This window comes from Apus apus, chromosome 9 (genome assembly GCF_020740795.1).
Source record: "Apus apus isolate bApuApu2 chromosome 9, bApuApu2.pri.cur, whole genome shotgun sequence".
NCBI classification, from domain to species: Eukaryota; Metazoa; Chordata; class Aves; order Apodiformes; family Apodidae; genus Apus; species Apus apus.
This window is the reverse complement of record NC_067290.1, coordinates 8,534,629-8,548,089: the sequence shown is the minus strand read 5'-3', so window position 1 is coordinate 8,548,089 and position 13,461 is coordinate 8,534,629. Positions and strand designations below refer to the sequence as shown.

Sequence of the window (13,461 nt, the reverse complement as noted above, 5' to 3'; positions counted from 1 at the left end):
GTTTTTTGAACAAGGAAAAAACAGATCTCTAAAGTGAGGTAAAGAAAGATTCCCCCCTTTTCTTGCACTCAATTTGATTTGAAGTTGGCAAGAAAGCCTTGACACAGAACAGAGGTATTCACATCTGTCACTGCAACTAAAGAGGGCTTTCTCCAAGTGCAGCCCAGAAAGTCAGGTGCATTTGCTTTCACTGCCATTGGATCTCTCATCAAAGCACTGTTTTTAAAGCATTTGGTGTCCCAGCAGGATTTCCCACTCTGGTTTCCATGAGATTAATTGTTTCAGAAGCTGGAGTGGATGGAAAGTTTTGTTGGCAAAGTCCATAATAGCACCACTTCTCTGTGCAGGGAAAGCAGATACTTTTAACTCTGCCATGTGTCTATATTTCACTCAGTCTAATATTTCACTCAGCTGTTACATATTCTTACTTTATTCAGCCATTATTTAGCACATTAAGGAAGCACATGAAGTGGTTTCGTGTTGCTATTGATTGATACTTTTTCCTTTATAGTCTTCTCATAGTAATTTTGAAAGTTTCACTGTCACGTTCACAAATGTCAACGTGCAGTTGTAGCTCAGGCTTATTTGAACCCAGGACAAGTGTTGGACACACTGCTGTCCAAACGAGGAGATTTTATTTTGTGTCGTTCATTGCCATTTCAGTCTTGGTCACAAAGGGTAGGATTTCAGATTAGTTTTTTCTCTGCTGTCCTGACTGGTTGCAGAATGTATTTTAGAGGCTGAGACAATGGTTTTATTTTCTTGGCTTCTGCGCAATCCAATTTAGATTTCATTGGAAAATGTTAACTACTAAAGTATGTCCCTTCTTCAGCTAAAGCTTTAGTGACACAGAACTATAAATTCCTGTGTAGTCAAATGGTGGCTCATGAGATCCATGACCACTTTGTCAAGCTTTAGAAATCTTGAGAGGAGGTCCTGGAAAGCCAGCATTAGCCCTGACCGCATGGTTGGCTGGTTTAGCACGGTGAATCTGCAGGAATAGTTTGGTTGGCTACAAACCAACTACCAGAGGAAATACAGCTAAGAGAGCAGCATAGCAGAGGACAGTAAACCCATATATACTGCACTGCAGTGTGATTGAGAGTCTTGAGTTACTGTCAGAGCAATGACTTTATTACAAATTTTCCCCAATTCCTAATTTTTTCCTTGTGCGGAGCCAGAGTTTATATTCTGGGCCAGCCATATCTAAGTTATATATAATCATGGTTCCCTCTCATTATCTGACTGCTCATTTACAGCTGCTTTGCAGTGCAGCAGGAGTCTGTTTCACATTGCCTGTGGACATCATTAAAAAGTGACATGAGCCTGGTGCTATCAGCCCAGAGGGATTTGTTCCCCGTTCAGTACAGGGCTGATGCACAGCAGCAGCCACTAGATCTCACCAGCTTTCTGGTGCAAAGGGGAGCTCAGAATGGGGGTCCTCAGCCTCCACACACCATGTCAGTTGGGTGAGGGCCATGGTGCAGTACTGTGCTGATTTATATTTCATTCACAGCATGTCCTCCTCTGCTACCCCTGCAATTCGAGCAGCACTTTTTAATTTCCTCATTAGTTATTGGGTATTTCTAGTCTTGCTTTGATATAACCATGAGGCTGGAGGTGGCTTTACTCCCTCACCTAGTGTCTGGGAGAACCCTCTGAAGGACTGACTGGAGGACTGCAGTACTGAATTGTTGGCCAGGGGCATTTCAGGGCATAAGCCACAGAGAGACTGAAGCACTTTGTTTGAGCTGCTCCACTCCACTAGCTCCAGGATGCCAAATGGAAGGAAAACAGAGGAAGCTTCAGTGCAGTTCTCTTTGCTTCAGGTTTTAAACATTCAATGTACACTGAAGCAATCATCTTGTACTGTGTCTGGCTAGTGTTTTCTGAACATGCCCCCACTGAAAGAGATAATCATGTTTTGTTTAAATGAATTTCTGGTCTGAAAACCAATTTCTTTTTAAGACTGCCCAGTTTACTGAATTGAACCTCTGCACAGTAGCATATTCAGTTTCTGCTGTAACCTGCTACTGTTGCAGAAATAACAGCCAAAAAAAAAATTAGCACCCTACTATTTGCTTTTTTTTTTTTTTTTTCAATGACACTGGCTACACTGTTGATTTGAGAGAAGGTGTGGAGAAGGCATATGACTGCTTTCTTCCTCAGCTGAGAGAGGCATTTGAATTCTCTCTGGCTTTGCTGAAATCACAGTATTGCTGAGAACATCTGTAGAAAAGAATTAGCTTTTTCTTTCCCCTCTCACTGACAGCAAACTTTAGAGAAGGTCAGGCTCATGGGTCCTGTGGATTATTTTAGCTGTGCTGGAAAGGATAGAGCCCATCTCACTGCAACCAGCTGGAAATGTAGCAAGTGCTTAAGAATTATAGGAGCTAGCTGCCATCAATATATAGATTTGGTAGCAGTCAGACTCTTCTTTAACATTTTCAGCAGTGCTAACATTACAACCCAAGAGCTCTGAGAGAAATCTGGCTGTGCCCTGAGCAGTGCAGAGTACCAGTTACTCTGCCAGAATATCTGCACTTAAATGGGAGGTCACCTAGGTCATACTGGTAGGTCCTCCAGGATGGCTCATGGCAGGGAAGCCAGGTGTATTCTCACAGGGCTGCAACTAAAAGCATTTGGAAGCTAAGACTGGGACTCACAGGCTTATGTTTCTGGCAGCACATGGCACAAAAATTCATGAATCACCACTCCATGGCTAACATCTGTGAGAAGAGGCTGAGGCATCACCTGCAAACCTTTGATCTGAGTTGTCCGGCCTGCAGTCTGCAGGGCTACTTGGGCTGTTACTCCTAAATTGCCATGGTAGTAATAAGAACTCCAGCTGCAAATCCAATACCCTGTCCCCTCCTGTCTACAATTAACTGTGCAAACACTGGCCCAAAATCCTTGTTTGAAAGATTTCTTTATAAAAGAGGGGAGCCAGCTGGCTGGGCTTTCTCTGTGGTGGCTCAGAGACTTGGAATGCGCTTTCTCCACCTCATACTAAGCTGATTTGGTAACTTTCCAGGACTAAACTTCTTGCAAAAGACACCTCTGGATAGTGTTTCTGGAGAAGGCAGACACCATGCCTCCTAGATATGCCTCCTAGACATTCTGGTAGGTGGCTGTCAGATTTTAGCAGTGCTAGAGTTTACTAATGCAGACCTAATTCAGTTAGGGAGTCCAGAGGCTTGGAGAGAAGCCTTTATTATTTTTAGTCTGAATAAAAATAGTGTCTTGGGCTTCCTAGAATAGTGAAAACACAGTGTCATGGACGATTGCAGGACAAAGAATATTTATATGCCTTTTCAGCCAGGGTTTCCATGAAATAGGAGCTGTTTAGATTGGATTTGACCAGCCCTGTCATGTCTAGGCCTATGCAGTTAGTTCTCTATGTTTAAAATTAGAGTAACAGCCTCAGGTTTGACTTCACAGCAGTATGTGCAGGGTACTGCCTCACAAATGGTATTTAGATTATGGTGATTATTATTTTAATTGTATCCCCTTCAGTAAACAGGAAACTCTGTTTTTAGCCATGAGGGAATGTTTCAGCAGTACTGAAGGGTCATAGAAACCTAAAGACTCATCTAAATGTGGTCAGTGGCAGCAGTATCCAAGTCACATGGGTTTTTTTTTTTTTAAAACACTGCTCTATACTATTGTCATCTTTCATTCTCCCCTTCCTCCAGGGCCAGGCTGCTTTGTTGTAGTGAGTCTCAGCAATGTCAGTATTCCTGGATGTTCTGGTCATGCTGTCAGGATATGGGGTGCTGAGAAGGGACAGACCTGACCAAGCTTCCCTGATGCAAGAGGGGTGAGAGCATACGGGACCTCTGTCCCTGCCTAGAGCACAAGGTTTTCATGAGAAAGGGAACTTTCTCAACATGTTTGCTCTGTGGTCAACAGCCTTTTATAGCACTGCTCTGACAACTGATGGCAATTTATGTTGTTATTTGCAGATGGAGGTTTTTTTTCCCCTTCCCTTTGTATTTGGAGCCACTTCAGATGGATGTGTGCATAATAGCAGCAAAGTGAATGCTGCAGGGGAGACAGCTCTCTGCAGCACACAATGTCCCACCAGCCTGAAAGCTGCTTCATTTGGCCATGAGCACTTCTCACCAGAGTACACCCCCTCGCTCCACATTCAGGGAGAAATTTGCCTTTGCTCAAACCTTGGGAGCTGGAGATGAAACTCTCCAAATCAGTCTTGTTTAGCTACTGGCTGGTTGGAAAGATCACAAGATCAGATCATTTGGTCCTGAAGTTCTGGTCATAGACAAGTCAATATAAATAGACAGAAGTCCAGGTAACAGGACTTTTCACAAAAATTTCTGAGCCACCTTTGCTACGTGCTTTGCTCCTAAGATACTTGACTTGTCTGTGCTATTGCATCCCACACTTCCAAGCAAATAAAACCCAGCTTATAATAATCCAGTTTATAACTTTTGTGAAAGTATAAAGCACGCTGTTAACAAATTTCTATCAAATGGACCCTTGGCTGGGATGAAAGTGGATACAGTTTCTGAGCAAATGCTCACAGCAGCCAAAGACCTGGCCTTTGCATTACAGGCTGCAAACTAACAAATCTGGGCTTGCAAATACATCAGCAAAGGCGCCGTGTGGGCAAAACCTCCCTCCCTCTCAGTTATCACCAGCTTCAGCCAAATGGTTTAAAGAGCACAGTGCTCAAATTGCCCTGAAATATAGACAGATCTCCTAATAGCATCTCCAAGCTGTTTCCCCATTTTGGGGATCTTTTGAATGGAAACTATCCCTAGGCTCCAAGGAAATAATTTATCGTTCTGACATGCTGGAACCATGGGAGCAAGGTCAGAACATAGTGTAGGTCCTGTGCCCATCTCTCCTGCTGGGGCGGTCCAACGGGACCTGAATGCAGAGAGAAGCTTGGCAGATCAAGACTTCACAAATACCTTAGTGAGGTCATGACAAATTACTGTGAGGTTTGGTGCTACCCAGTAATGCAGACTGGCCATTGCGTCCCCCCCAGTTTTAGATGGTAGGAAACTAAGATGCAGGCTCATTTCTCCTGGAAGAGCTTCAGGGGAGCAGGTAATAAACTCAGGGTCTTCGATACTTTCAAAATATTTGAGAATTAGTCACTATGCCAAATAAACCTTCTGCTTCCCTTAGCCTTTGTCTGCCTCACCCAAGGGATTTCTGATTGGGAAAAGGCTTTCCTGGGATCAAGGTAGGAACTCTCTAAGGACAGGAGGGCTGTCACAAGCCTTTCCCATCCTCCACTCCAAATGCAAACTGATAGCATGCCTGTGAAATAGGCGTCTCTGTGTGCACATGCATGAAAACAGCAACAAAAGCTGGCAGCTCCTCCACTACCTGTTACTTGACTCCAGTACCGTGAGTATCTTGTTTGTGATGCTACAGTACCCTGACCAGGGAGATCTGTGTGCATGCTCAGCTTTCCTAGAAGCTACCACAGCTCCTGGAGGTGGGCTGCCTGGCTGCTGTTTACATGGATGCTCTCCAGTGCTAGTGCTACCAGACTACCAGTCAAAACATGCTGGCATGCAGGTGGCACCAATGTTCACCAGGCTGAGCCCAGTCATTTCTACCAGGAAAAGCATCACATCCCCAGAGGGGCATGTCTCAGTCCTGCCCTAAGTTAGAGCAGTTCAGGCACAGTGGATCTGGCCATCATAAGACAGGCTTGTTCTCTTTGGGGAAGACTGGTCATGACATGTTTTTAATCCCAAACCCAGGCAGTTGGGCAGTGCTCGTAATCCCCCAGGGATTTTAATACTGCTGCGCCGCACTGTGACGTGATGCAGCAAGGCTTAGGCTGCAGCCAGGCTTTTCCATCTGTTCAAAAATTTACAGGCTTGGGTCCTTGAGAGCCCCTCCTGCCCTGAGGGATTTAGGTATGTAACTATAGGAGTCTTTGGGTTTTTCCCCACAGCAGCATTTGGTGTTATTTGTTGGGATTTGCAGCACACGGTAAGAACGAGGCACGGGATATTTTTAATAAATAGTGAACGTGCAGTGGCCACTAATCCTAAGAAATCTGCAAGATAAGGTAATTTTGGTGCTATGAAAAGTCTGGCAATGTACCTCCTCTGAGTTAGGTGTTCGTGAGCCAGATAAAACCCCATGGGCCCTGTTTCAGGAGATTTTACCATTCCCCTCAGATCCTTCATGATATTGCAGATACAGTTCTTCCTTGGAGCAGGCAACATCTTAAGGAAAGAGAGGGAGCAATTCCCACCAGAGGGAAACTTGAAACACATTTTTTTCTTGCAGGACCTATTTGTGCTTGAAATGCTCAGACTCTTCTTTTCCAGCCACCATAACCAGACTGTAAAAAAGAGAAACAAGTGTGCAAGTCCCTGCTCAGTGCAAAGTCTTGCTTGCAGGAGATCTGTGTCACCCAACAAAAAAATACTTCATCTCCCCCCACTGAATTGTGTTTCCCTGCAATGCAAGAGGAGCCACGTATTGAGTTGTCTGTTGTGCCCTGACATACAATGAGCAGGACCATAGAGGTAGCTTCCTCCAGGACTTTACAGGGTTCCTTGGAGCAGAAGGGCCATCAGCTGCCTCCCACCTCTGCTGTGAAGCAACATCACAGCACCTCCTGCTCTTTGCATAACCCTGCTTGTAGCTCTTACAGGGACAGCAGACAGAGCTGATGGGTGGCAGCTGGTGCTTTGGGCAGCAAAGAGAAAGGCTGCAACTTTCTGCTCTGGATGTGCAAGAAAGGAGGAGTCCCATGCTCCTAAGGGGAGGCTAGAGAGGTTTGCTGCTCTTGCTGTTGGCAGGAGCTGCAGCTCCCAGTGCTGTGCTAAGATCAAGGGCAACTGGCTGTCCAGTGTGTCACTGTAAATCACATCCCATCCTCTTGTGAGCCTCCAAATCAGGCATCAGCAGAAAACAAGCTCCCAGCTGGTAACAGTAACAAGCTCCCAGCTGGTAACAGTATATAAACGAATGAAATATAAATGCCAGGTACAAAAGACAAACACTGTCCCTAGTTGCCACTGCTGAATAATATGGTTGATGGGAGTTTCCATCATACCAAAGGCATCTCCAATGCATGCAGGCATTGCAGGCAGAGAGTAGTCCTCAGCCTGTAATTTGGTTTGCTCCCATCACTACTGGTGCTTCTAAAAGAAATCAGCTGCTACTTTTTCTTTGATTTAATTTCCTTTATTTTTATTTTTATTTTTTTTTAAATTGTGGCAGCAAGAAAGTCGAAGGAATGATCTCTGGAAATCTATTTTGACAGAGGCCAGCTTTTCATTATGAGAAGTGAGAGCCCAGTTTTCAGTTTCTTGGTCTCTAGGGATATTTTCCAGGAGATAACGGTAAAAAGATCTCTGAGAAGTATTTTGCTTGGGAACAGCAAGGTCAGCAAGGACCAGATGCTATTTGCACTGTCCTAACCCTTAGTACCTTTTTTTTCTGACAAGGCATATGAACCTGCTTAACATAAGGCAACACCCACCAAATCAGTGGGATTCCCTATTATGTGGAGGGTCTTTGGGATAGGCTGCTTATTCCCTGCCCTGTCCCTCCAAGATCAAAGAGATTCCTCAAGGCATCAGTGCTACTTTGTATGAACAAGTGGTAAAATCTGGCCATACATTTAAAAGATCCACCGAGTCTTATTTTTATTATATGTACTTGCAATTCTCCAGTTAACCTCTCCAGATGTATTTAATGTAAATTTTACCTTTCTCCAACCTCTTTCTCTTACATGCTGAGCCTGCAAATATTTATGTCAGCCCTTACTGGTCTAAAGTCCACTCCAGCATGATTCTCTGCTGCTTGAACTGATGGCTGTTGCATATCAGTGCAAAGTGAGCATAAACACTAGTGTTTTGATGAAATAATATTTGAAAACCCATATTCTTCAGGTGAAAGGGAATGTGGGAGAGGGTGGAAAATCCATGCACTGTTTAAGAAAGCAAGTGGTGCTTGGTGCTAGTAGCAGAACTGACCTTTCCCGGTTAATACAAAAAGGTGACAGAACCAGGCACCCCGCTTGTCCTTCAGAGTAAAATGTTGTGGTACCCACTTATGACAAGGGTCATTCGGGTAAGGTCTTAAGAAAAGTTTTTGAGGGTTTGCAGAGCCAGAAGGGATTGTTTGGCAATATCATAAGGTGTCCATCTCAGGGAAACTTTCAGAACAAGCTGCACACACATTTACTCAAGTAGGGGATGACCTGGGGCTTTGCAAGGTCCCTCTCAGCTGCCTCATTACAGTGATGCCATAACATTTAAAGCAATGAGTATCAGGATAACTGGGGCCCATAGAAATCCTGGAGACAAGGTGATGTCCAATGCAGTTCTTGGAAAACAGGAGATTACCCGTGGTCATCTGTGGGAGTAGTTCCCCAGCTGCTGGTCTCAGAAGAAAGCCTGTACTGCATCAGTGTAATTCCCTATGCACCTGCCCAAGCCCTGGCTAGCTTGGCAAAATCTGGGGACTCTGTCAGCAAAACACTGTGTGCATGGGTGCCTGGCCATCAGCAGGTGGAGGTCTCACCAGCATCAGGCCAGGGTAAAATATTTCTGCAGCATTCAGGCTCCAGAATTTAAAAACTGACTGCAAAATCAAAACACCCCCTAGAAAGGCTCATCTTTAGAGTAGCTGGGAACCAGGAAGTGGGGAAGAGTTCAACAGGTTCCCCAGTTTCCAGCTGAAACTAGCTGCTGTTTAATTTCTATTCAGCATGGTCACCAGACCAGAGCTTGGGGTTAATCTCACTCAGTAGCGCCAAAGTCCTGGGAAACAGCAAAGCATTTTTCAGAAACCTGCTGAGAAGACAGTAACAAGCACTACTAATGAGCAGGGAGGGAATCAAGCACTTACTGCACCAAAGACACAGCATCCTTCTGCAGGCAAAAAGCACTCCCTCCTCACCTACAAGTCAGATATAGTTCCAGGCCTTGGCAGAAACAAACATTTTTCCTCCATGCTGTGTTATTAGTACCTTTTGACCATTAGTCTTGGTTATCATTATTGCCTTTAGAATCATAAATAGCTCTAGCCATGGTCTGAGCCCCATGGGTGTGCAGGCAGGGTGGCCCTTCCATGGTCTGCTGGTTTGGTTTGGTGGGTTTTTTGGTAGCTGGGCAGAAGCCCCAGGTGGCTCCTGTAAGAAGCTACTAAATGCTTCTTGGCTCAGGTAGCCAGGGCCAAACCATTAAAGAGACAATGGATGTGCCTCTGTGATTAACATCTGAAAAAAATGATCTAAGATTTGAGCAGAGGGCAAGAGAGAGAGCTGAGCAGGAGTGATGAGCAACAGTGGCAGAGTTCTGATCCCAAGGCTGGTGAGGAAGAAGGGGAAGGTGGTGCCCCAGCAGGAGTTCCCCTGCAGCACACAGCAAGATGGCAGGCTGTGCCCCCTGCATTAATGGAGGAACATGGTGGAACACATGTGATCTGTGCCCTTCTGTGCTTCTGGGGTGACCTCTCTTCTCAGGGAAGCACCAGACACGTTGTCCACCTTATGGGCTGGGGTTGCTCACTCTTTTCTGTATGCAGGGAAAGGGGGATGGTACAAGACATCAGCATGTGGGACCAGGGAGATTTCTCAGGCATACAGACACAGGAAACAGTAAGGCCCTGACCTTCCAGCAGCTGGTGCCATTGCCACCTAACGGGTCTTACCATAATGTACCTCTTCCTCCTTAAAAATGTGTTTGTCCTTCTAACAATGGTGTTTTAGCACTAGATCTGATCCTATTTGCAGTTGAGGCCAAGTAGGAATCCTATAAAATCTTCACGGTGTGCTTCCCCTTCTTAGCTCTGCAGATCTGAACAGCACATTCACCTCAGACTGTTGGAAGAGCAGCCTTGCATATCTGATGTGCTTGCAGATGGCCCTGGCCCTGCCCTCCGGGTATGAAATACAGACATCAGTCAGCAGGACTCAACAGGTCAGTGTCTGACTTTCAACAGGGATGTTTTATTGTATGGTCTTTTAAGGGAACCTCTGACTACGGGTAAAGTTTGGTCACCTGTACTGTTCTTATTTCTCCTGCTGAATCCAGGGAAGTTGGGCTAAAGGGATGATTAGTATTTCTCTTGGTTCCTCTGAGAGCCTTGGGCCAGATTTTCCAGTGTATCAGTACTAGGAGATTCAAACAGTGAAAAACTCCCCAAAGCGTGTGAGTGCACCTCACTGCTCCTGAAAAGCAACTGAAAAGGGGTTCCCACTTCACAGGCTGGATGTGTCTTCAGCCTTTGAACCTCACTTTGTTCCCTTGGGAGGTTCAAGGATAGCAGTGCCAGATGTCCCCTTTGCTGTAGTGAACACTCAAATAACCACTCTGGTCTCCTCTGATGCTGACAAAACCCACAGGACTTTATTACCTTCTGAGGCTGTTGGAGGTTGAGGTTGTCCCCTCTTCAGAAACAAAAATACAGGGAGGTCTCACTTTGTGTTGCATCCCCATTAGGAGGGTAATGCTTGATATGAAAATGTACTCACACACTCCTTCTTCCCACCTGGACTCTTGTCCCTGGGGTGTCACAGCCCATCTTTGCATGTAAAACAGATCCCAGCTCTTTCTACACTCACCAAGGGGGGCAAAATTTCTGCACCACTTGCAACAAAGCACAACCTGCACCTGCAGAGCCCTCCCCAGCCAGCAGCCAGCAACCTTCCCCTGGCACTGTCTGCCTCGTGCCTCAGGGGCAGGGTTAGAGACTCTCCCTGCGCACAACTGACAGGCACAGGGCTCAGAACCTGAGGTTATCTTCCCGACGGGTTACTGCAGGCACTGGTGTGTCCTTGCAAGGAGGTGGAAGTATATTAGTTGTGGTCTCATTTCTATTGTCCCTCTCTAGGCTACCCAACAGGGACTTCACAGAGCTATGTAATTCCACGGCCTTAGCTCAGTGTGGCCTGAAGGACACTGCTCAAGTTCTTATTTCATTCCAGCTTGTTCACTGCAATGAGTTCCTCCTCCTGGCTCACTCTGCCCTAAATGTGGGCAGAACGAAGCCCAGCATGTGCACACATCCAGGCTCTTTGTCATTCTCAGTGTCTCTTTCTTGACCTGTCCTCTTTTCCTTAAAGCTAAGAATTTTGGAGATGGAGAGGAGCAGTGATTGACTGTTGTCACTGGGGATCCATCTCTTAGCCCAGGTTTCTGATCTGGCAAGTGGCTTTTGAGTAGATCTTGAGTGTTTTACAGAGCTGGGTCAACAGCCTTGCTGCTGTTTCAAAACCAGAGCTTGCTTTGCCTGCAGAGCCTGGAGGTTAGAGGATGTGGTAAGAGATCTTTGTGCAGAAAATTATGTCCTCCTGCTACCCGGCTTCATCACTTTAGTTACAATTATTCAGAAGCATGTTTGCTTTCAGTTACAGTCTGCGGGGTCAGGGGGTTAGCAAAAAAAAACAACCAAACAACAACAAACGAAATAAAACAAAACCCAGACAGAAGTATATTTTAAGGCCACGAAACTCCGTGGTGCTTGCGAAGTACTGAACGCGTTGAGAACAGTCCCCAGGAAACTCCCGAGCCCTGCCAGCACATCAGTAACTCTTCCCCCCGCCAGGAGTTTTAAAGTCATGACGGGAGCCGGGTAGGGAAGTGCGAGCTCCGGGAACCGGCGGGGAGCGGACCCAGCGCCGGGCGAGGAAAATCCCCCCCCCCAGCCCCGGCTGCCCCCGCCGCTCGGCGCGCCTGGACGGGGCACCTGGGGCCCCGAGCCCCGCAGCCCCGCAGGAGCCCCGAGCCCCGCAGCAGCCCCGCAGCCGCCCCGCAGCCCCTTCCCGCCCCGCTCCCACTTCCTGCCGGCGGGGCGAGGCGGCGGAGCGCGGCGGGGCGGGGCGCGGGGCCGGCGGGCGCTCGGCGGGGCCGTGGCCGCGGGGCCGGGCCGCCCCAGCCGCGGCGGAGGATGCGGCGGAGCCGGACGCCGCGGCTGGCCCTGGCCGCTTGCCTCGGCTCGTTCCTGCTGGTCGTCTTCTACTTCCAGAGCAGCCTCAACCCAGGTGGGTTCGCCGCGGCGGGGCTGCCTGCGGGCTCGGCGGGGACCCCCGGTGGGCCCGGGAGGTCGGTGGGACAGATGGCGGGGGCGGGCGGGCACGGAGCGGGCTGGTAGCGCCATCAGCCCCTGCCCGGCTCCTGAAATCACTTGGGTGTCGGTGAGCGCCGGGCTGGTCCAGAGGGGCCGGTCCGCGGGGGAGTTGAAGTTCGGGGTCGCTGAACTTGCCCGGAGGTTGCTGCTTTCTCGGCTGAGACCACTGAACTTCGCGGTCGCGTTTGCTTGGGCTGTGGGAGCGACTGCTGCTTTGCCGTGAAATTCATGTTTCTTTTTGAAAGCGAAGTTGCTTCTGGGTTGACTGTCCCGTCCAGTGTCCCCTCGTTCGGTGGAAACAGGGCGTGAAATGGGGTCCAGCTTCGTGCAAGCCCCTCCGAGGCTGTGCTGGGGGTTCGGGCAGCTAGAGGAGCTGCTCAGTTCCACAAGTGTCTATTTCACACCCGCGGTCACTAAAAGTCCTGGGGAATCTGGTTGAATGGCTCAAGGGGCTGCTTCAGTGTGTGCTTTTGGAAATATCTTCCACATTGAGAAACAATGCAGAAATAACTGAAATATAAACAGTTTTGTACTGGAGGGGTTATTTATTTCCCTGCTGGCTTTCTGCTTTTTGGGGGAAATTAGCTCCTTTTTCCTTGGAGATGTTATTGAGTAATTCCTGTAGTTTTAACAATGTACTAATGTTTTCTGATTACTGCAGCAATCCATCAATGAGGCCTTGAAAGTTAAATCTTAAAATTCAGGAGACTGATTTTGACTGAAACATTAGTGGAATTTTATCAGTGTGGAATAAATGAAATGGGATTTTCCTTTTATAGGGGGGGCTCAATCACTTTAATGTGTTTTTTCCTAAAAATAAAAAAAAAAGGCTTAACTTGTTGGCTGAATAGGATTGAAAGGGAGTTAGGTTTTGGCAAGCATTTGTTATTTCTAGAAGAGCATGTGAAGTTTGTCAAATGAATTCAGCAATTCCAGGAGGCCACAACCAGTATTGTATTCCTTAGTAACTTTTTTTTTTCATTTTTTTAAAAAAAGAAACAAAATATGCATCTTATTTTAGTATTGGGACTGCTCAGTAAGAAGTGCAGCACTGAGTTGGCTTGAATCTCCAGGGCTCCTAACAGAGACACGGTTGCGTTTTACATTGAATTCTCTTTCTAGTATTTGACTGGAAAATGTGGCTCTTTTCAGGACTCTGGTTTTCAAAAGGAGACTTCTGCGTGCCTGAGTCAGCGGAACGTTTTGTGCTTGCTTGACTTTTAATCCCTTGTATGGTCTCAACATAGTTTCACACAGAGTTCCCGTCAGGTCAGAGCAAACCAGGTGATGGTAATGATGATGGCATCTCACAAGTGGTTTGGGGCATTTTGGGTTTGAACCACTCCCTTGAGAGGAACTGGCCAGCTGGGGCTTTGGGAA

General features: G+C 47.0%; 1 protein-coding gene across 2 annotated transcripts in view; it reads left to right on the top strand.

Moving 5' to 3' along the window:
• Nucleotides 1-13,461, top strand: part of CHST13 (carbohydrate sulfotransferase 13) — a 54,934-nt gene that overhangs the window by 13,135 nt on the left and 28,338 nt on the right. Inside the window, exon 5 of one of the 2 annotated variants that reach the window (XM_051627815.1) lies at nt 9,800-9,932. Coding sequence is in view for 1 of the 2 variants with exons in the window: in XM_051627814.1 (XP_051483774.1) it covers nt 11,902-11,995 (94 nt within the window). In the remaining variant the exon portion in view is untranslated. Of the gene's footprint in view, nt 1-9,799; nt 9,933-11,851; nt 11,996-13,461 lie in introns of those variants that run through there. The other variant, XM_051627814.1, reaches the window with a different exon arrangement.